Below are 24,327 nucleotides of genomic sequence, written 5' to 3' on the forward strand. Positions count from 1 at the left end.
ACTTCTCCAAAAATAAATTTAATAATAATTGCACTGTTTATTTAAGAAAAGCAACAACGCTAATTACAGTTGTTTACAGAAATGGCATTACCAAATTGTGTTTAGACAGTGATCCCAGGTAAACATTATTTACTCGCAAATTTATGCAGATTTCATACTCGCTTTTCTCGCTACATTTGGGTCGCTATTTGTATACACTGGTGGCTAGAAGATATAAGACTCGGGGAATTTGTCGACATCGAAATAAATGTTATCCGTGGTAAATAAATTAGGTCCCTAAAACCCGAATTTTTAAAAAATATCTAACACTACTTTTACAAGTTGATCGACGAAGGTCGCATATGACGTCACTGTACCACGTGACTACCTATCTAATTAACTAGGCTTTTTGAAATCGGGGCTTAGATTTAAGTCCGTATTGTGGCTAATTATCGCAATACTTCAGCGAACGAACTATTACAATTAATTTCTATAAGCATAAGGAAGACAAAATCCATATAATTCTGTATACTTTGAAAACACGAGACGTGTCCTTTAATCAATAATCAGGTCACTTAATCAATAGTCAGGTCACTTAATCAATAGTCAGGTCACTTAATCAATAATCAAGTCACTTAATCAATAGTCAGGTCACTTAATCAATAGTCAGGTCACTTAATCAATAATCAAGTCACTTAATCAATAATCAGGTCACTTAATTAGTTGTCATTTCACTTATTCTGATTCTATAACCAGTTCTTTGTGAAGGATTTGTTAAGTAGCATTTTCGTGGAGGGGGACAAAATTGTGGAAGTAAAGGTCCTCACTCACTTGGTCCCTTTGTGGTTAGGCAAAAATTTTCAAATATGGCAGTTTTTAAAGAATATTTTTCACCCTTGTTCCATTGTATCTTTTAATAGCAGACAAATTGAGGACAAGTGCATGTTTACCAAAATAGTGAAATTCATGACCCCGAGGGTGAGGGTTCCTGTCTAATGTGAGGCTGAATTATTTATGTAATCTGTAAAAATCTTGTGATTGACATGTTGAAGTCTATTTTAATTTGGTCAGTACATAACACTTGATTACTTTTGCTTGCAGTTGGGTGCAATTGACAAGTTTCAGCATGACACCCAGAGAATCATAGAACTGGTTGCTAGGGATACAGAGAACAAGGGCATGTTTGAGGAAGCAGTCATGTTGTATGACCTTGGCAGCGTAAGTACATTTAGGTATCATGATACCATGATGCACCTTTGACAATCAAAACAGTGATTGTATGTTGAATAAAAATAATTACCTAAGGTGAGAATGTTATGATCTTAAATAGGGGAAGAAACTAGTTGAGTAAGCTTCATGCTGTAATGCTTTATGATCCTATGTCACAAACCATACCCCCCCCCCCACCCCCATCACACACAAAGGAAATTCAAGAGACTTTTACAGCACAAAGATACCTATGTTTAATTCATTAATGATGAAACACAAATATATCTAAGTACAACTACACATTTGATTCACATTATTATTTTTTCAACAGAAACACGACAAAGTGTTAGAATTACTGAACAGACTGATCAGTCAGGTGGTATCTCACCCGAACACTCCCCAGTCTGCGAGGGACAGACTACGGGCCATGGCTATCAGTATAGCCAAACGGTGAGTTTGGCGAAGCTGGCATTTCATTACTAACAAATTTTGAATTTTCTCTGGGAATTTACTCAAATGAAGTGGTTTGTGATTTACCTATTCTGTTTGTGTGACAACCAAATTGTATGTGTGCTTCATTGTCTTTTTACAGGTACAGAGAGAGAAATAATGAAGGGTCAAGGTCAAACACCAGCACATTTTACCTTTTGCTTGACCTTTTAACCTTTTTTGATTGTTATCATGTTGGGAATGTTGATGAGGCCTTTGAGGTTTGAATTTTATGTCTATTGATTTGAGTAACCAAATTACAGATAAAATTGAATCTTGTACCATCTTAATATCTTTATTTCTCCCCATACACAGGTTATGAAACAGCTGAAGTTACTTCCCTTGACAGCCGATGCTGTGGAAAATAAAGTTAATGCTTTCAGGCATTACACAGATGAGGTCTTATATCCATTCTTTAAAAAGCTTAAAAATTGTCTTAGTTTTCACAGCTTGTGTTTCATGAAAAACCAGGAGATGATTGTTGCACTATCTTAATTTATACATGAGTCTCTGTTTTTCGATTTCAGGTCAGACGATGTTTACCTGATATTTTGATTGCCACTATGAACATATTACATAATCAGTACAAAAATGCAAAGTAAGTTCACACCATGAATGTTTCACAAATTGGTATACTTATTTGTAACTACAGTAGAATGAATTTCACTTATAGAGTAAACGCATACATGTATGTACCAGTTGACCTGTAACAATGTTGAGATCAAGATTTGTTTTAAACCAATCATGCATGACAGAATGGAAAGATGATGTATTCATCATGGTTCTAAACCTTTCAGAAACTCTGCCCCAAGAGGAGGTTACTCAGGGCAAGGGAAGACTGAAGATGGGGGAAAAGAAACGGTAAATGTTTGCAATGCTGCTAAGTTAATTCAAGTTTAAAATGCGCTCAATTAATACAAAGTAAAAGTTGTGTGAGGTACATGTATGTGCTCTTTGAAGGACAAAAGGGGAACATGTTAATATTTTGACAGCTCTTCGTGGTATTTTTATTCTAGTGTTCCAGTCCTCCACTACAAAATGCCCCAAATAATCGTAAAGTCCAAAAAAATGTTTAAGGTTTATGTCATTGAAAAAAATTGAGACTTCATGGAAAAAGCCTTTTTAGCTTACCTGAGCTGAAAGCTCAAGTGAGCTTTTCTGATTGCCTGTTGTCTGTCTGTAAACTTTTCACATTTTAGACTTCTCCAAAACCACTTGACCAATTTCAACCAAACTTGGCAAAAAGCATCCTTGGGTGAAGGGGTTTCAAATTTGTTCAAATGAAGGGCCATGCCCCCTTCAAAAGGGAGATAATCACAAAGATGCAAAAATAGGGTTGGGTCATTTAAAAATCTTTTTCTAAAGAACCACTGGGCTAGAAAAGCTGACATTTGCACGAGAGCTGACATAGTGGATAAATCATGACCCCTGGAGGTAGGATGGGGCCACAATAGGGGATCAAAATTTTACTTACAAATATATAGAGAAAATCTTTAAACATCTTCTCAGGAACCACTGGGCCAGAAGAGCTAAAATTTACATGAAAGCTTCCTGACATAGTGGAGATTCAAGTTTGTTAAAATCATGACCCACGAGTATAGGATGGGGCCACATTAGGGGATAAAAATTTTTACATAGAAATATATAGGAAAAATCGTTTAAAGTCTTCTGAAGAACCATTGGGCTAGTAAAGTACACATTTACATGAAAGCCTCCTGACATTTTGGAGATTCAAGTTTATTAAAATTATAAACCCCTGAGGTAGGATGGGGCCACAATAGGGGATCAAAGTTTAACATAGAAATGTATAGAGAAAATCTTTAAAAATCTTCTTCTCAAGAACCACTAGGCTAGGAAATTACAAATGTACATAAAAGCTTCCTGACATAGTGCAGATTCAAGTTTGTTCAAATCATGGCCCCCAGGGGTAGGATGGTGCAACAATAAGGTGATCGAAGTTTTACATAGAAATATATAGGGAAAATCTTTTTAAGAACCACTGAGCCAGAAGAGCTAAGATTTACATGGGAAAATCATTAAAAATCTTCTGAAGAAGAATCACTGGGCCTTAAAAATGTTTACATTTAAATGAAAGCTTCCTGACATAGTGCAGGTTCAAGTTTGTTAAAATCATGGCCCCTGGGGGTAGGTTGAGGCCACAATAGGGATAAAAGTTTTACATGAAAATATATTGGGGAAAATCTTTAAACTCGGGTGAGCGATGTGGCACATGGGCCTCTTGTTTTGAAAATTTATTATTTAAAAGAATACATAAAGAAAGGAAATAGTTTGATGGTGTTTTTGTAATCATTTCATAGTATTATCCAAGAGCAGATCACTCTCAGCACAAACTAGTACACTGAAGCCATGTCTCATCTAAAAGAATTCATGCCTGACTTGTCGTGACCCTGAAGTTATCAATTTAACAAGAAAATACAGCCTTTGTTTAATGTGCTAACAATCTGTAAATCTTTTTTGTAAGTTAAAAGAAAAAATACACACATTGAAACTTCAGTATGCAGTGTAGATATATTAAGCTATAACACTCAAGTCAAGTACAGTCTATTCAAACTAGATTTTCCACTTTTGTTGAATTTACAGTGATTTGTTGAATTTTTATCAAGAACAAAGAGATACAAGGAATCATCTGATATTTTCTTTTATTTCAGTTCCTGAATTATCTGCGGAGTCAAGCGAGGGCCTTAATTATGTTTGCGGGTATGCTGCCCTACAGATTGCCAGGCGATACTAATGCTCGTCTGGTTCAGATCGAAGTGTTGATGAATTAATTTTAGACACTGGTGCTAGTTATGTGTTGGAGCACTTGTATTCATACATGTAAAAATTCAGGATTTTAAGTAAAAAAGACTTTGGAAAACTGTTTTATATTGTGATTTCTCAGAATGGTAATTCAAATAGCCCTGGGGAAGATTTATACTACTATAGACTGTGTGCATCTCTTCTTAACTGTAAGAGATAGGACCTTGATATTTATCGTATACATTCCACCATCATTAATGATGCCACATGTTCATCGGAACATTGCCGTTTTTTTTATCAGATTTGAATCTGTTGGACTCTTGTTTTGATAATTATCATTATTGTGTTAAGAATTATTTTAGTACTTTTTGGAAGAGCCAACATTTCTAAGTGAAAGGTCACTGGTTATTTCATCATGTGATTCTTCAGATTATCAGTCTTACAAATTATCAGCAACAGATGGGTGAACCAGATGCCATGGCTGTATTTGTAACACAGGGCCAGTGTTTGATTCATTGTTTTGGGGATTTTTTTTCTTTCATAGTTCACGTGAGCTATAGGCTCAAGTGAGCTTTTCTCATCACCTGTTGCCGGGAATGTCTGAAAACTTTTTTACTTTTTCTCTAGAACCATACATGTAGGTCCAATTTCAACAAAACTTTCCATAAAGCATTCTTGGGTAAAGAGGGTTCAAAACAGTTCAAAGAAAGGGTATATCCTTTCCAAAGGGGAGAAAAGAAATAGTGAAAATATAAATTTAATTAAAAAAAATTATTAGAAAAGATGAAACGTAAGTGAAAGCTTCCATGATTAATTTAATCATAGCCCATACAGGGAGTCTCATATTTTCATTTAAGCCTTGATATGAAGTCTTGTGCACATGTTTATGATCTTTCAATATAAGCATACAATTCCTATTCAATTACAGAAGGAACAAGAAATGTTTGTAAAACATGTATGCCCCCCATGGTGCAAATTTGAAAAGGGTTATACACATGCAACATTTAATTGATAGTAGTGCCAATCTATTTCAAAATATTGAGCAGACAATATCTTCCTATGTCCAGAGTGGATTGACCATGTGACCTAAAAATCAACAGGGGTCATCCACTCCATATGCTGTACCAGTGCACCAAGTTTAATCGAGCAAATGATTCTTAAAATATACTATAGAAAACAATATATTACTATGTCCAGTTTAACCCTTGACCATTTGACCTCAAAATCAGTAGGGGCCATCTACTCCTTAAGGATGTACCACTGTACAAAGTGATGTCTGTCAAGCAAAGGGTTCTCAAAATATTGAATGGACAGTGTTTTCCTATATCCAGAATGGATTGACTTTGACCTGAAAATCAATAGGGGTCCTCTTCTACTCATAACCAACCCAAATTTAAAATACCATTACTATCAAGTGAATGGTTCTTAGATATTGAGAGGACAACATGTGGTCTACAGACCAACTGACAGACAGGTGCACAAAGCAATATGTCCCTCTTTGAAGGGGGGCATAAAAATGCGAGTTTGAAGCATATAAATCATTTGGAAACCCCCCCCCCCCCCCCCCCAAAGCCTGTATCCATGACCTGAATTTCACAATTTAAGAAGACATTATAACATTATTAGTTGATCTCTGATGACTATGAAAGTAGAGAAGACAAGAGGTACTGTGAGCAATGCTCACTAAGAATACCCCCCGCTTACCCCAATCTCCGAAAGGGTGTTGGTAATAGGTATAAACTACCTCTTTTCTGAGTGTAAAAAACAAATGGCATGACAAACCGAACCATATTGTTACTTCGATGTCCAGTGCGCGTGACCTTTGACCTTTTGACCCAAAAATCGATAGGGAACATCTTCATCCCATGGGTAGTCCACATGTATGATATGGTAACTGTAGGTGGAAAGGATAACGCTTTAGAGCCTGGAAACCATATTGCTACTTCGATGTCCAGTGCGCTTGACCTTTTGAGCCCAAAATCGATAGGGAACATCTTCATCCCATGGGTAGTCCATATGTATGATATGGTGACTGTAGGTGGAAAAGATAACGCTTTAGAGCCCGGAAACCATATTGCTACTTCGATGTCCAGTGCGCTTGACCTTTGACCTTTTGAGCCCAAAATCGATAGGGAACATCTTCATCCCATGGGTAGTCCATATGTATGATATGGTGACAGTAGGTGGAAAGGATAATGCTTTACAGCCCGGAAACCATATTGCTACTTCGATGTCCAGTGCGCTTGACCTTTTGACCCCAAAATCGATAGGAAACATCTTCATCCCATGGGTAGTCCATATGAATGATATGGTGATGGTAGGTGGAAAGGATAATGCTTTAGAGCCCGGAAACCATATTGCTACTTCGATGTCCAGTGCGCTTGACCTTTGACCTTTTGACCCTAAAATCGATAGGGAACATCTTCATCCCATGGGTAGTCCATATATATGATATGGTGACGGTAGGTGGAAAGGATAATGCTTCAGAGCCCGGAAACCATTGCGTCTACAGACAGACGGACGGACAGACAGACAACCCTATTCCAGTATAACCCCCCCCCCCCCCCCCCCCCACAACTTGTTGCAGGGAGTATAAAAATATAAGTTTAATACATTATCATTATATGGCCATATAGCCCTGGCATTCACAATTTAGGTAGAGATCTTCATGGACATAACCATGCATTTAGTTTTCCTCAAATATATATGGGAGCAAGAAGATTTAATACATTTTCATTATATGGTGATATTGGCCCCACCCTAGGGCCTGAATCCTTGACCCATGAATTTCATAATTTGGATAGAGAACTTTATGGACATCATAATAATGCATTTAGTTTTTCTCCCACATTTCTGGGAGAAGAGAAGATTTTCGAAAATTTAGCATATATTGCCCTAGAGGTGGTTAGGTAATAGATTTCACAATTTGTATTCTTCTTATCTTATAGATGCTTCACACCAAAACTGGTAATAATTGGCCTTGTAGTTTTCAAGAAGTTTAAAATGAAAAATTGTCAACGGATGACAAGCGGCGACTGGCGAAGACCAATGACAATAGGTCACTGCATTTGTAAATTGTGAATAGCTTTCGAAACTCGCAGTAGCAAAATCAAACAGCACCTGTAATCAGTGAAGTTTACAGAAAATTATAATTAAACATCCATAGTGCAATTACAAACTTAAGATTTTGAAAACTTTTGGTTAATTACTTTAAATTTGGGGAAACTGAACATATTGAAACTGACCCCAAGAAAATTTAATTATTTTTTTCCTTGTCAAGATGTTCCAGACACTCTGGACCCTTCTTTTGTACCATCCTGCCTGCATTGCTTCGAAGTTTGATATGGATATGTCTTTGTAATGACCAAGAAAAACATCTTGAGTTTCTGTACATTTTATTTAGAATGCACGGAATAGCTTCTTCCATGGCATTTTCCACATGTGACAAAAATAATCTGAACATTAAATATCTCAATGTTAAAAAAAAATATTAGTACATGTTTTATCTGACATATTGCCATACAACATAAAATACCAATGAACAGGAGTTACTGGTGAAAATCCAGTTAAAAAATGTCGCGCAGTCACGGCATTCACACATGTAATATACATAAAAACATACGACAGGTGCTTGGTTAAAAACAATGTACAGAACAAGAATATTGCCATTGTGTTTGGATTCTAGACTAGGGAAAAATAAATAGACAAAAGTTTAACCAAATAACAAACACAATGAGATTCTGAAATTTCAGTAAAATTTTTATAACTTAAATTTTTACTCTCTGAAAACATGTATAAAAGTAACTATGAAACTTAAAATGATTTTGACTTGTTTGGGAATAACTATAAAATATAAATACTACTTTTTTATGATTTAAAAACATGATTTCAGTACATTGTACAACCAACTTCTATAACGATGTAAAGCTGTTGAATTCAAACTAAATCTACTAAGTAGCCAGCAGCTGAGAGTTGTCCCATGTTAAAGGGATGCAAAGAATTTCTACATTTAGCTAAAAATATGCTTAAAAAATTTGTATAAATATGCCTGATAAATATAGCATGTTCTATGAAGTTTAAAGGTGACTTTGAAGTTCAGATAGTTAAAATTTTTAAAAAGAAAATGATTATAACAGTCACTTTCATTTTAAGTCTTATGAGTACGCTGGTCGAAAAAAAAGCCGTAACGTGAATGCAGACTCAAATGTTCAACTTTATCTTAAAGACAATCAAGCAAACAGGAGATATGCAAATGGCTGAGAGGATTTTTCATTATCATTTTTTCGTCACTGAATTTTTCCAAACTGCAGATTTAACTAAAGTCGACTACATTTCAATTTGTTTTTGTTTTTTGTTTTGGTTTGTGAGTACAAAAAATCCTGCATCACAACACAAATTGGGGGAGACTGAAAAGCTGGCATTGGTGATCTACATCTATGTGATAATGCAATGTCTCGCCTTGTGGACCCTGATGATTTACATCTGTGTGAGAATGTGATATCTCGCCTGACAGACCCCAGTGATCTAAGTCTATGTGATAATGCGAGGTCTCACCTTGTCAACTCCGTTGGTCTACTTTTATGTGATAATATGATATCATGCCTTGTGGACATCACTTCCACTCGCTGACAGACCTCCATGTCTGCACAGCAAGGGAACATGTCGTTTGTTCCTTCCATATTTTGGCCAGAAATAAAGCACTACATGAATACTCTGGTCTGCGCTGTGTATTGCACACACAAATCGTACATCAGTCACTCTCACCTTCATCTCGTACTTTCGCTTTTCTGAATATGAGGACAGCACTACAGTGGTGCTCTCTCTCTCTCTCTGTCTGTATCCATTGCCTTCACTTTAACACTTGGGGACAATATCCAAACAAACATGAACTCTCTGCTAGGTCAGGTCAAATTCGTGGACCTGCACCATGGGTACGTTCACTTCGTCTACCTCGGGTGTGGCATTATGGTCACACAGACCCAGCTCCTTCATCTTCCACTCCCAGTCCAGCTTCTGGATGGCGTACAGAGAATCCGCCTCCATGTGGTGCCGACACATCAGGTCCTCCTACAACAGTCAATATCCACCTCACAATTCATAACACTGACAACACTTGAATATAGTACACTACCACCACACATGATACTCCTGTCGGGAAGTGTTTCTTGAAACAATAGATCAAACAAAAGCTATTAAACTACCTATCTTTGACACTTGTTCTATCATTATTACAGCAAAGTAGGAAGGATTCATTCAGTATGACCTACGTTAAACAGATAACATAATACCAAAATGACCAAGTTCTCATTTGAATACCAGTATTTGCTACAACCACCCAGATCTGCACTCACCGTGGCTCCAGGTGCAGGCATATCAGATAATGTTACAAGCAGTGATAAGAAATGCCTTCTTGCAGTAAAACAATCAATTATCTCACACTTGGCAGATGCAATTCATTTAGTGAACAAGGCTGAGCTCTGCATCTTCATGACCTAGATAATGGATCCCAAGGGACAAATAATACCAGCCTTGTTCTGTTGGATGTTTTAATGTGATTTTTTACATTTCAGACACTAATATTTTGACGTTTTTATTGTTAAATAATAAGAGATTTCATGAAGTTTACCTTTACATTTCTAATGATTCATTATGTTCTTTTCTAATAAACAAAAGATTGATAATTTACACAATGTCAAAACTGTCTGCACTTCTAAATACAAATATTTACATGCCTGTGCACAATTTCAAACGTCTTGAGTATGCAGCCAGACTGGAATTTAGTGTATTGAGTGTTTCTTAGTTATAGGCCCAACAGGGTTTCATTATATTGCACTATAGTGGGTCATATCATTCCTAATTATGGTCAGTGCAACACAGACTTAGGTTGTAACATCCCTCCTCCCTAGCATCTTCACAAGTCAAGGGTTATCAATTCGTTACCTCGCACTAACCCTTGATATCAGTGACTATCAAAAGGTTGGGCTCGTTCTGATTGTTTCCACAAAAGATTGGGAACCAATGAGAATGCAGTTCTATTTATAACACCACGGAGCGAGAGATTCAAATAAAAATGTGTATTGATACATGTACCTACAGTTATGGCTATTTCAATCGTTTAAGCAATATTGTCTTAAACTAAAAGGTTTTAAACTTGATCTACTATCAATAAACGTAATTAGTGGTGTAAATATTACAATTGCGCGTGTTTATCAATACAGCAGTATAAGATTGCGTCATTTGTATCCATGTACACCATAGGAAGATGCAGTGATTTCATTGGATGTTTTATTTATAGTGGATTGCATAATGGTCTAATGAGCCCAACTTTTATATAGCGACTGATGTCAAGGGTTAGTGTGATGTAACGAATCAATAACCCTTGACTTGTGAAGATGCTTCATCGACAAGGTTTGATGAATCCATCATAGATGGCAGTTTCAAAATTGTGTGTTCAATACACATACAGCTATGGGTGACAGATGTTGTTAATGCCTACCTTGAGTTTTTCAAACTTGTCATCTAAATCTTTCAACCAGGACAAAAACTGTCGACCATTGTACCTCGCCCTCCCGCTTTTCTCTTTCTCCTCCTGCAAAAAAAGAGTAGGTCAGGTTACAGACTTAGTATACATGAGATTGCTTTAATACAAACTAAATTGCATTATCCAGAGTGAAATGGAAAATACAAGAACAAGAAAAAAAAATTCTCAAAGAAAGTACAAATAACTCAATCTCATAAAATTCTGTTGACCTGCTCTGAATCCATGGCATGATAGATCTCCTCATTCCTCAGTATCGTACAAACACTCAACGGCAGATTCTGATTGGCCATGGCACGTGCAGCTCGTCCATGCTCACGGATTCTCTCTTGTTCCAGTGACAAGATCAGTTTTTCCTAGAAAGCACATATAAAGTATAATTACTTTCTTTAACATGACGCATCCAATATCCAAAGAAAAGCTGATAAGTAATGAAACACATTCAAAGGATTTAAATTATGTTTTACCCTTTCCGTTAGATGCTGTAGTCTGAGCTTGTAGCGGACCTTTTCTTGATTGATAAACAATTCTCTGATTTCTCCTTGCACCGAGTTGGGAGGTGATAACTGAAAAAACAAAATGTTTAGGATTATATCTGATAAACATAAAATCCCTCTCTAATATAATGCAAAGGTTTACACAATGTTAAAGAATCGGATAAGTAGATCAAAGTCACAAGGTCGTTAAACAAGGTACCCTAAGAAAGGACTTGCCCAAGCAGAATTTGATGTGCGTCTTACTCAAGCGAAGATGACTATGATTTCTGACCACTAGGGGGTGGGGTGGGTGCGGAGATGGCTGATAAGGCCAATCTTCACTCAAAAGAATCTGTTGCAATAGGACAGGGGAAGCTGGGGGCTGGATCGGGCTCGGAGGTGGGGTTTGCATGGTCTTTCCTTTCCTGACATTTCTCTTCTCTTTCCTTGATGCGCTGCTCTTTGTAGTTTGCCTCTCCGTATTTTACAAGAGATTGTCAGGCAGGCCAGTCTCTTGTAGTCACTTTCCCAGAAGAAGTGGTGAATATCCCAGTCCTTTAAGAGCCTCCTTCAGCGTATCTTTGTGTCTCTTCTTCGGCCGACCAAGCAGGCGGTTGGCTGTGGACAACTCACAGTAGAGTAGTCTCTTAGGTAGTTGACTGTCGTTCCTGCGGTGAACGTGGCCAGCCCACTGAAGCTGAGAGCGCAGTAGTATGGCGTGGATGCTTTCACTTTCAGTACACTGCAACTCTTCAGCATCTGGTGCTCTGTCTTGACATGAAGCAGAGTCCTGGGGCATCTCCTGTGGAAGGCAGAGTTGTTTGGCGTGCCAGATGTAGACTGTCCACATTTTGCAGGGATGAAAAATTGACTGCTCTGTACACCTTCAGCTTTGTTTCTAGACATAATCCATAGCACTCCCAGACTTTTCCCCTCAGTCTACCGAAGGCTGCCCTGGATTTGGTGATTCTGTAGGCTACCACCTCATCAATGTTTACGTGGTGTAATAGAGTACTGCTAAAGTAGATAACTTGTCTGCAACTGCTAGTCTCTGGCTATACACGGTAATGTCAGGTTCAATGTAGGGGGGCTGCAGGTGCTAGTTGGTGCAGAACTTCGGTTTCCTCGGTAAAAATGGTGAAGCCAAAGTCATCGCAAGATTTTGAGAACAGGTCTATGCTTCCCTGCATGTCAGATTGGGTACTGGCATTGAGTGCAAACATGTTAGTGAACAAAAAGTCATGGGCTGTGTATTCATGTACCTTCGTCTTGGCCTGCAGTCTCCAGATGCTGAACAGGCCACTTTCAGTAATGAAAGCTGACACCAATGTCTGTAACAAAACAACTAACCCACATCTAAATTGTAAAGAAAGTAATTGACTCACCATCGGTACAGACAGAGTGCTGGCCTTCTTCCCTTCCAAGACATAGCCACATCTGACCATTAAGTAGTCCTTGAAGCCTTGAGGAGCCTTAGGATGGACAACAACCAAACTGTTCTGCTGCCGAAGCACCTGTTAAAAAAGGACACAATAAGCATGCGTATAAAAATACACATTGTCTTGTACATCTCTCCGCTAATACTGCTAACGCCAAAATCAATTATGTGCTTCCTATTACATTCTTTTCAGAAATAGGTGGGATTTTCGTTTTGTAAATGAAATATTATTAAAATGGTCATTAACTACAGTGGATATTCGAGGATAAAGGAAAAACATATATTTGTAATGTTGAACTATTATTGCGTTTACCCCTTTATCCAGTGGATATCAACCTTTACATAAATTCTAATTATTACACAGTGTTTTACTACGCTGAAAATGTACGTAAATTTTACTGTAAAAACCGTATGTGATCGATCATACCTCTGTCAACACTATTACGTACTTTAAAAAAGTGTTATGTGGCTTCGAAAAACTGGGGGGGGGGGGGGGGGGGGGGGGGGGTAATATGTGATAAAAAGAATCTCCCATGGTTTGTGATTTGATATGATTCATATCCTAAGGCTCAGGATAGAAAACAAACAACTCGTTGGATATAAATCATATCAAACCACAAACCCTTGTAGATCCGCTCACATACTCGCTAATTAGATGCGGGTCCACACAAACTAGTTTAGGTTTTAATCACAAAGATACTGTGTGCATACTGCTTCAACTTCATCAAAAGTTAGCCCCACTGAAGCTGAGGCACTGTTTGACATAATCATGAAATTAGTGCTCCAATTGTGTATGATAATGGATATTTAAAGAAGTTAATATTTGAACAAAACCATTGATTAACGCTTCTCATTTAGAACTGAAGATGCTACAACATGATTTCCACTAAGTACACATGTAGGTCAAAAACTACACCCCATCAAGCAATTTTGACAATAGTCCATCAGCGCCCACGAAACAATCAGACAATGGACGATCTGCGCCCGCATGCCCATGAAGCAAATCCAATGACAGTTGATAAGTGCCAGCAAACACCAAGACAGTAAATCAAATGACCATGACAAGGATCCACCCCTGAAGGGTCACAATAGTGACGCGATGGAGGGCAAACAACTAACAGAAGAAATGACAATCCTTAAACTTTTTATCATTAAACATCTGTGGAGTGAAAAACAAACTTAACTATAACGAAATCTGTGAATTAATTACAAAGTATGACATCATTGGGCTGGCAAATTTTTTTACTCCAGATGATTTTGACGACATAAAATTATCTGGTTATGTGACATTTGCTAAAGATAGACAAAAGCTTCAAAACAAAAGATGGGGGGGGGGGGGGGGGGGGGGGGGGAGATTACAGTTCTCATAGATGATGTTCTCAAAGAAGTAAAAACATAACTTATGGATTGTAAATATATTCTATGGTTTAAATTAAACAAAGTGTTATTAAATACAGACAAGGTCTTTATATGAAAAACGCTATTAAACTTCTGTAAGACAAATAATCACTTGCCAATAGAAATTGGAAGATGGTCAGGTATTCCTTTTAACTAAAGACTATGTACATGTACATTATGTCATACTTCTCATATATCCGATGAATTTCATTTTTAGAATGTAATGTTTTGTTAAAAATAACAAAAGAGAACTTTAGAAAAGATAGTGATATTGACCAAATGTACACAAAATTTGTGAACTAATGACATCTTGCAATACATTAATTGTAGAAAACGTGTGTCATAATCTGTCCTTCCTAACGATCTGTCCATATCCAATTGTACATTGCGCATTTCTTGTATCTTTTTTATTTCTTACCATACCCATTGTGTTGTGTATAAATGTACCTCTGTTGTAATCGAACAATGATTATTGTAAAATATGTGTTGTACCCCATATACCCCTAATTTATGTGGTCTGAGTGGATAATGAAACAAGGTCTGAGTGGATAATGAAACAAGGTCTGAGTGGAGCAGATAAAATTTTGGAAGAGATCTGTGTAAACATAAAGAGTGGAGAATTCAATTTTCTCATATTTCAACTCATTCATTAAGAGCTCAAAAGTGTACATCTGAAGAAGACTGTACATCTTTCTCGCTGATTCACTTCACCACTGCAGTGAATCACCTGATAACCATCACACACAAGGACCCAATCAATGAACTTGCATGTAACAACTCTTGGACACACTCACCTGTTTTCTGATCGACAAATACAACTCAAATGGATTAGGTGGCTTTTCATAGGACACAGTGGGGAGAGAAATTGTGGGCTCTGTAGAAGACTGGGGGGCAGCAACGTCTGTCTTTGGACGTAGACCCTTCCGTTTCCGTGGCAACATATGGACTTCTTCATCTTCCACTTTGTTTTTGGTGGTGCTTCCAGTCTCATCCTTATCAGAAGAGTCTTTACTTCCTGTAATAAATTGGAGTTCACAACTTAATATAATTCTTACATCATTAGAATACTTTTTTCCTATTTCCTGTTTATTAAGACAGGATGTTATCTAGAAATGATTAGGACACCTATCCTGTTACTATTAGTAACTAGTTGTCACATGTATACAAATGCTTTGTAAAATATCTGCAAATTCAAGAACTTCCATGCTTCAACTAACAATATTTACATTAACTGTGTGTTTTTTGCTTAATTTCTACTGAAATCCATTGCTTGTCATTTGCAACTATGAGGACGCATTTTGTTTCAATCTAGCTAAATCTGATGGTTTTAAATGTAGCCTATTCGCATGTGAATATATACATTCCACGAACTCCATGACCTACGGCATTGCAGAAATTGTTAGAAAATGTTTGGTCTGTGTCCTGCCTACAATGAATTCCTACTAAGTGATACTATGACCTTGACCTTTAACCTTGCGAAACATGGTGAAATGTTCCACATTGTAAGATCCTGGAGCTTACAGTCTGGTTTGTATCCTGCCTACATTTTCCTACTAAGTGATACTACGACCTTGACCTTTGACCTTGAAAAACATTATGCATCTTCCTCTCATCATGGTGATCAAATGTATTAAGTTGTAAGATCCTGGAGCTTACAGTTCATTTTGTATTTTGCCTACAAGGTCCGGACAGACAGACAGACGAACGATGCCATACTATAATACATCCTATCTTTGACGGGCATATAAAAACAACAGAAATTTGTAAATAACACAAGAGGCCAACAGGCCTTATTGGTCACCTGAATATTAAAAGTATCATTAGCCCAAAAGGCTATGAAATTTATAATAATTTCGTGTTCTCAGGGCTTGAAATTAACATATATGCCCATCAGTCTGTGACCGGTTAAAAGTCTGGCGGACTGACTGACATCTGTTTTAGTCAGTCCGATGGGACTGGTTAATTTTCTAAAGCATCATTTTGGAAAATATACTTATGAAATTTTATACACAGATTTGGCATGCTTCATTCTGTAGATATCAGACGAATCTGATTCGTAGATATAAATCCCACATTTCAGTGTTACAATATTGTCTGATATATATAGAGTGTATCAAATTTGGCCCTGCTCTGGTATTAGAACCTTTACCCCCATTTACAATATTTGTAGAAGCCTTTCTGCTCTACATGACTTTGCATAGATATATAGTTTTTTCTTGTGTAGTTGTAGAGAATAATTTTTTTTTTTAATTTGTAAATGTTTGGCAGTTATTGTCCTGCCCCTAAGGCCCCCGGGGTGCTGGAGTCCTGACATTTACAACTGATGTACCCCTTCTCCCATAGATGCTTCATACAAATTTGAAAAGAATTTGTTAAACGAGAGATTGTTGCAAACGTGGGACCTGGGTTATGCATTTTTCCTGCACTGTTTGTCTTTAACAGTATAGTTTATCAGCACTAATAATTAGTACATTGTTGAAGTTACACACCTGCAGCATGTGTTTAATGGAAGCATTGTTAAATAAACAAGTACTATTACATCCGACAGTCAAGAACATTTTCTTTCAATAAACGATATATGAAAATTGAAAAATACTTTCAAGTGATTACACATATAACTTTTAAAAGTGGAACATTATTAACAGTACGTTTTGCTGAATCCAACAGAACCATCTATATTTGATTTGTAGGATCTGTGGACACTTAAATTTTAAACTTCAAGAGCCTAATCCAAATTTCAGTGAAGTTTACACTGTAAGCAGTAATTACCCGACTCCTTCTCTTTGGGAGGTGGTCTGCCCTGTTTCTGTTTCTCCTGCTGCAGCGCCTGTGTGTGTGATCGTAGAGTCCGCCGTGTCTGTTGACTTTCCCTTTCCTTCTCGTCCTCCTGTCCTTTCTCTTTTCCCTCTCTCTCTCTGTCCTTGACCTTTGAACTGCTGTCTCTCTCATTACTGTCCTTTGATGAAGAAATTTCCTCCGACTTTTGATCACTCTCTGCATTGACTTGAGCATCAGAGGCCACCTCTCTGTTGTCCCTCTCTTTAGAGTCTTTACCAGAATACTTTTCACAGTCCTTAGACATGGCAGCACTCCCACTGGATGATGGCCTTGAGGAGGCGGGGCTTGGTACCGACTGAATTTCCTGCGGAATCAACATGCCGGCTGTGCTTGTCTGAGGTAGTAATCCCCCTGCTTGTTGTTCCTGAGTGGGATTTAGCACATATGGGAGAGATTTCTTGGATGTGTGAATTTTTGCAGACTCTGGGTCCTGATTAGATGCTGTTGATGTTTTAGGAGGGATAATGATTTTTAATGGGGGCACCTTGGGTGAACAAGGCTTGTTGTCTCGGTCCACTTTGGGTGAGGACTTGAAGTCTTTACCTTCCACTCGTAAAGGAGAGTTAGTTCGATTTGATTCTGACCTTCCAGAATGATTGCTGCCTTCCTCACTTTTGGGTGAAGCTGTAGATCGAAGGTCCCATTTAAGTCCACTAGAACTAACACTAGAATTTGGCTGGTCATTTGAATTCGCATTGTTGGCACTGTTTGTCACATAATTGTTTGAATTGCTAATACTATTTCTTCGAAGAATATTTGAGCTATTTTGCAGAAAGCTTTGTTCATTATTTGAACTACTTGATACACTGTTGTTTTCGCCACCAGACATGGATTTACCCTGTGTAGTGGAGGTACAAGAGTCCAGCACTGAACTAACACTGTTACGTTGAACATCCAACGCTGACTCTTTCAACCGAGAATGACTTGAGTCAATGGAGGGAATGCAAGTCCTGTCACTATCACTATCCATTTTAAACGAATCTCTTGATTCACTGTCACTAAAACCATCACTATGAGGGAAAAATGGCTGTGTCTCTGACACTTTTAACTTGTATTTTTGTGATGTATGATCCACATTTTGACTATCAGGTTCCAGATTATTTAACCTGTTAAATCCTCCCAGTTCAAAACCACCTATATCTGATGATGACGAAAACGGCAACTTAACCTTTGATGCCGGTGATTCTGTGCCGGTGGCACTGGTGTCCTCCGTGCTTCCTTTCTTAGATTTGAACCTGTCACTTTGTAGTTGGGGGTCATATAGATCACTCCCACTGGACGCTGGGCTATCACATGAGGACTGTACATCCTTGTTTTCACTAGTCTCCACCCGACAACTGTAAAAGTCGGGAGATTTATCACTTTGTTCATCGTTCTGCTCACGCTGGAACTTGATGAAAATGCTTTTGCGACTACTTGGTCCTGAAGTTGAATTGTTGGTGTTGGGGTCCGATTTAGGATTCCTCGGTACAAAGACTGCAAATGAAGTGACATTGAAAAACTTAATCTTCAAAAGATATTGGTAAGCCCCTTTAGTAGAATCATGTTTATTATGTTTAAAATACACAACTTAAGATTTAAGATAAGACCATCAGAAATATATGTACAACATTATCTTACAGACATACTTTGAGGTGAGACCAAATGACATGCCTTATGTAGTGGTAAATTAACATGACTGAAATCTTATGTTGGAGTGTATGAAGAAATTAGATAATAAATATATCTTATGTCAAGTTCATAACCGTATTCCAAACCTTAAAAGTATTGTCATAAATATCTTCACATAACCATCTAGAGTAAAAAAAACCTTTTAAAAACCATTTTAATTAAATCTAATATCTTTGCACCTGATCCATCCTTAACGAGGCATACAAATGGGCCTATAAAAAGCACTACTTGCATGCAGACAACATATCACATTAGAGGCCATTAAGATCCTTGCTGCAACAAACTAAATAATAAATCCCATGGGATAAATATTGTTTATCTCCTTCATTTTATGGCTATTGAACTCTTCCAAGTCTAATTTCTTTCTCCTTTTAAATGTAAAGTGTCTTAATCTTTTCTAGATTGAAAAAATCCCCCCCCCCCCCCCCCCGGGTGGTGCAAAAAAGGTTATACACATGTATCATATAAATGATAGTAGTAGTAATTGCCAAAACAATTCAAGATATTGAGCGGACATTTTCCTATGTACAGAGTGGATTCACCCTTGAACTTTGACCATGTGACCTCAAAGTTATAAATAAATAAATAAATGTTTATTCGGTATTTCTACACCAAGGATAACCCATGAAAGCTCAAAAGCTTATTTCCAATGGGGTCCTTTGATGCACGGATGTTTACGCTAGGGGGTCATTTTTGCGGGAGGAAACCGGAGTACCAGTAGGAAACCCACATGTCCGAGCAGGAAACCGCCATTCCCTCCCACATACAACCACTGCCGATTCACTGGGATCGAACTCGTGTCGCAGCGGTGAGAAGCGAGAGCGCTACCTCTGTGCTACCCGGACACAAAGTTAATAAGGGTCATCTACTCCTCAAGATGTACCAGTGTACCGAGTTTGATGTCTTACAAGCAAAGGTTCTTAAGATATTGAGCGGACAAGACTTGGCTACAGACCAACAGGTGCAAAACAATATGCCCGGGACCGCGTCTTTTTCAAAGGGGGCATAAAAACTATTTAAGCACTAGAATTCCAGCTCCATGTACTTAAAAATCACTTTTCTAAGAAGATGAAACCATCTTCCAAAGTTTTATTACAACACAATTTTCTTGATTTATATCTTACTTCCAACATGCAGGAACTGACTGAAATCAACAACAAATCTTATCCTGCAAGACACATGCACGATACAAAATAATTTTACCATGCAAAGTCATATACTGATACTGGTAATTCCAAAAGGAGGTTATGACCTAGTCTTGGTCTGCCCCCCCCCCCCCCCCCCCCCCAAAAAAAAACCCCAAAACAATATATGTAAACTCGCAAACTGATGATCATTAACTTACTATCCATGTCATCATCTTTGCAAGAGGAGTTACTCTCCGGCGAAGTGGGAGAACGGGCGTCATCTAGACTGGAACTGTCACTACTGGAGGCCACAATCTCCTTCCTCAGGAGCTTCACCATATCAGGAGAGGCTGCCACATCCACAGGGGTTTTACCATTGCTGTTGGGCTGAAGAGGGTTGGCTCCATGTTTCAATAGAAGCTCCACCAGCTATCACAGAGAAAACATTGTTACATATCAATCAGAATTAATATTGTACTTCTTATCATGAAATATATCAAGTGTTTATGCTCTTCCCAATTGCAATAATTTTGAAATGCTAAATAAACATATAGTGATATACCATTAAATTATATTTTCTTTTTATCATAGAGAGCAGTGTTATTTATAAATATCAAATCATTCTCTAAATCTCTTGCAAAACTGAACCTTCTATTCCTTTTTTTATGCTATGAACCTACCTCGGTGTGGCCATTTCCTGATGCATCATGAAGGGGGGTGTCATTCTCCAGCCCCTGAACATTAACATTGGCTCCAGCTTTCAGCAGTTGCTTAGTTATAGACACCCAACCTCTGTTTGAAGCTTCATGAAGAGGTGTCCAGCCTATCATTACATAAAAATAGCCACTTGAAAAAAAACAAGCATTCTTTAACTATTGCATAGCATAAGTCCAAGGGCCATAACTCATCAAAAATATGAATGGACCAAAACAAAATCTAACTTGATCTGTAACTTGTCCTTTTAGAGCAATGTATTAAATAAATATCAAATGAATATCTGCGAGCATGACGAGAAAAAAAGTGCAGACAACTGATTTGCTGGACTTATAGACGGATGGTCAGATTGCAAACCTAACTAACGTCCCCTCTGACTCTGTCAGTAGGGGATTGATAACAGAAAAACTAACTTTGGAAGAACCAACATAATATAATTCATATATTCCATGTGCAAGTACGAATGACACACAATTCACTAGAGTTTGCAATGACAGGGAAGAGTAATTACGATTTCCCAGATCTGAATTTCCATGTTCAACTGCAGGATCAATTTTCTTTGTAAAATATATGAAAGCTATTAAATTTAGTAAACTTAGAAGGAAGGTCTGCTGTAAACTTGACCTTTGACCTCATGACCAAAACATCTATAGGTGTCTTTTTTAATGATCAGATATATAGCTTCATTTGTATAAAATATGAAGATTTTTGTTCAAAACTTTTAAAGATACTGAGTCATGATAAATGTGACAAAGGACAGAGACAGGAAGGCAGACAAATGCCCATAGTCAATAGGTATCTTCCTTTAGTACACCAAATTTCTTGGTATCTTCCTTTAATGGTGAACTACTTTGTATAAAATATGAAAGCTTTATGTTGAAAACTATTCAAGGTATCGTGTCACCACAATAGTGATGAAGTACAGCTGGGCAGACTTGCAATTTGTGATTCTTATAGGGTTCAACATCTGTTAACATTCATACATGTATAAATCCAGCTTTTTGTGATCCATAAATGCCTTTTGAAATTTATGAACAAAGAAGTATCAAAAGTCGACTTTCCATAAAAGTGCATTTGTAACTATAAAAGGGAAGTATATTCTATACATGTAAGTCTGTATTTTGAAAAACGATCAACTGTTATTTTCAACTATCATGTAATGTATTCAAAATTTCTCAGGGTGAAATGGAATGTAATCCAAGTTTTCTGTTATCTGTATATTAACGTCATTCAACTACAGTGCACAGTGGAAGAAATTACCATACAAAACTGTTTGGCATTTGTGACTCTGAGTCATGATGTAAGAGAGCATAAAACCAGGTCAAGCACCTGATTGCTGAACAGGTAGGAAGTGTCATAAATACGAAAATCGATAGTGACAAGAAAACCAGGTCTTCACAGATAAAAAAATGGTGGATATTTTTTTCTCAGAAAAATCAGCAAGAAGTAGTTCTGAGAAGCTCTAGCTCATCGACAGCTTGGGAGATCAATGAAGATTTGTTGGAGTTTCTGCTGAGAGACAGGAGTCCTGCTGATAAGAATACAGGCTTATTTTGTCTCTGGACCTCTAGTGAGGGTGAATCACCAATCAATACCCTCACTAACAGACTCTGCATTGACAAGGTCAAATCTGTCTCCTACAATCAGCCAAACACAATAAAACAGAATTCAAAATCAAACTCCAGCCTTTAACAAGTCCAAATCAATGCACAATCTTAGTCATTTATGCTTTCTCAGATCTTAGTTACTAAAACTCTTAACCTGCCAGAATCCAGTCACAATGTATCTCAAACCCAGCCCATACAAGGCAGATTTAATCTACAGTCACTCACTAAATATACAATCATAGTCACTTAAGCTCTGTAACCATGGCATTTATAAGCACAATCTTAGTCACTCAAGCACTTTAACCCTAGTCAGTGTTTTGTGAATTTACCAAAAGCAAAAACTCCATCACCCAGGTTCTATAATCAAAGCAATTAGTCTGGGAACTTTATGATAATTACTATAGTTCAACATTAATCACTCATGCTCCCTAGCCAAAGCTTTTATCATGATGTTTGTTAGGGCTGAAACAATTCATCGAAATATTCATACTGTTCAATATAAACGCTTGATTCAATGTTCAATTTGTTGCCTCGATCTTCGGTTCAATGTGTTTTTTGAAATCGGATTCGGTAAAATAGATCGGGTTCGACCTGTACTTATTATTTATACATATATACGAGGGACAAAATGGCGTCCAATAACAGTCAGACTGATATAAGCCTCGATTGATTGTATATTGTTTAACGTCCCTCTAGAGAATTTTTCACTCATAGAGATGTCACCATTGCCAGTGAAGGGCTGCAAAATTTAAGCCTATGCTTGGAGCTTATAGCCTTTGAGCGGGGAGGGATTTTTATCATGCCACACCTGCTGTGACACGGGGGGCCTTGATTTTGGTGGTCCCATCCAAAGGACACCCCCCCCCCCCCATTTAATCGCCTCTTATAACAAAAATGGGGCACTAAGGACCTATTCTAACCCAGACAAGCCTGAGTTTGACAAAAACAATAATGAACTTAATCAGTTTAAACTACAGAGCCAACAGGCATCTTACTGTTCAACAGTTTGGAAACATTTTGCTTCTAAAATTGTTACTGTGAATCTTCATAATCAAATTTTTCTTCGAAGTTATTATTGGTGATTTTCTTTAAAATGTATCATATTGAAAACATTGAATCATGGCATCAACATTGTAATACATACCGTATTGTGAAGGGGGCGTGTATATTGTTTGTGCAAATTACTATTTATTGACCAATCTAATTACACCACCTCACAAACCAGAACATCAAATCTTTAGCATACCACACCAATAACCATAATACAGTGCTTAATAGAAGACAATACCCGGTACATGTAGAGTATAAGCACAGCTGATATTACTGTCAAGTCTTTATGAATACATCTTCTATTGTTGTAAAACATACATGACTGGATATTCTTTATGCACTGTGCCAACAAATGATTCCATCATTTTTAATCAGCCCATTAACAGAGACAGAACTATTGAAGCTTGAACCCTCACAAGGCTCCAGAAAACACAAGCTGTCATTAGTCATGTGGAGAGAAGAGACACCAATCCTATCATCAATATCCCTTCATCCAACCTTCTTAACGACTTAATGCAATGAACTGAAATTCACAGTCACCATCCCATACTTAGATTATTAACAGGAGTGCACTTTTCTTAAAGGACATTTAAGTGCAAGATACAACCCACATTAACAATGGCAGTGAATCCTGTTACATCAGAATGTTATTTCAAATCTTAAGGTAACATATTATGCGAGAAAAAAACAACCATTTTTGACCAAACAAGCTGAATATACTGTACATAAACAGTTTATGAAAATCTATTTATAGCTCCAAAGCATCACCTGCCTGCATGATGTTTACCTGTTCAAACATCCTACACATTGCTTATATCAACATATGCTGTTTACCTGCAAAGTCTGCTACATTGACATCAGCGCCAGCCTTGATCAATTTCTTTGTCTGTTTCACATCCCCTTTTATGGCTGCTAAATGAAGGGGTGTTTCCCCTCGTTCATTTCTCTTGTGGACTTTCTTGTCCCCTGGAGTCTTCTTTATAGCAGGAACTGAAGGCTGGGGTGAAGTAGGCTTAGATGATGAGTCTACAAC

At 37.5% G+C, this 24,327-nt stretch overlaps 2 protein-coding genes across 7 annotated transcripts in view; one reads left to right on the top strand and one right to left on the bottom strand.

The window, feature by feature from the left end:
- Window positions 1–4,555, top strand: part of LOC125655638 (nuclear pore complex protein Nup93-like) — a 28,395-nt gene extending 23,840 nt beyond the window's left edge. For both annotated transcript variants that reach the window (XM_056149467.1, XM_056149470.1), the window contains exons 17-23: window positions 1,081–1,197; window positions 1,520–1,638; window positions 1,781–1,898; window positions 1,993–2,076; window positions 2,205–2,275; window positions 2,475–2,538; window positions 4,347–4,555. In XM_056149467.1, the coding sequence (XP_056005442.1) occupies window positions 1,081–1,197; window positions 1,520–1,638; window positions 1,781–1,898; window positions 1,993–2,076; window positions 2,205–2,275; window positions 2,475–2,538; window positions 4,347–4,466 (693 nt within the window). In that variant the 3' untranslated portion in view covers window positions 4,467–4,555. The remainder of the gene's footprint in view (window positions 1–1,080; window positions 1,198–1,519; window positions 1,639–1,780; window positions 1,899–1,992; window positions 2,077–2,204; window positions 2,276–2,474; window positions 2,539–4,346) is intronic.
- A 3,260-nt stretch (window positions 4,556–7,815) lies between these two features.
- The window catches only part of LOC125655627 (ankyrin repeat domain-containing protein 11-like), a 29,813-nt gene continuing 13,301 nt past the window's right edge, over window positions 7,816–24,327 (bottom strand). For all 5 annotated transcript variants that reach the window (XM_056149497.1, XM_056149494.1, XM_056149492.1 and 2 more), the window contains 10 exons: window positions 24,129–24,320; window positions 20,604–20,746; window positions 20,142–20,352; window positions 17,057–18,601; window positions 15,082–15,302; window positions 12,837–12,965; window positions 11,443–11,541; window positions 11,188–11,331; window positions 10,934–11,026; window positions 7,816–9,504 (listed from right to left, as the gene is read on the bottom strand). In XM_056149497.1, the coding sequence (XP_056005472.1) occupies window positions 9,334–9,504; window positions 10,934–11,026; window positions 11,188–11,331; window positions 11,443–11,541; window positions 12,837–12,965; window positions 15,082–15,302; window positions 17,057–18,601; window positions 20,142–20,352; window positions 20,604–20,746; window positions 24,129–24,320 (2,948 nt within the window). In that variant the 3' untranslated portion in view covers window positions 7,816–9,333. The remainder of the gene's footprint in view (window positions 9,505–10,933; window positions 11,027–11,187; window positions 11,332–11,442; window positions 11,542–12,836; window positions 12,966–15,081; window positions 15,303–17,056; window positions 18,602–20,141; window positions 20,353–20,603; window positions 20,747–24,128; window positions 24,321–24,327) is intronic.

The sequence above is a fragment of the Ostrea edulis genome, chromosome 1 (genome assembly GCF_947568905.1).
Source record: "Ostrea edulis chromosome 1, xbOstEdul1.1, whole genome shotgun sequence".
NCBI classification, from domain to species: domain Eukaryota; kingdom Metazoa; phylum Mollusca; class Bivalvia; order Ostreida; family Ostreidae; genus Ostrea; species Ostrea edulis.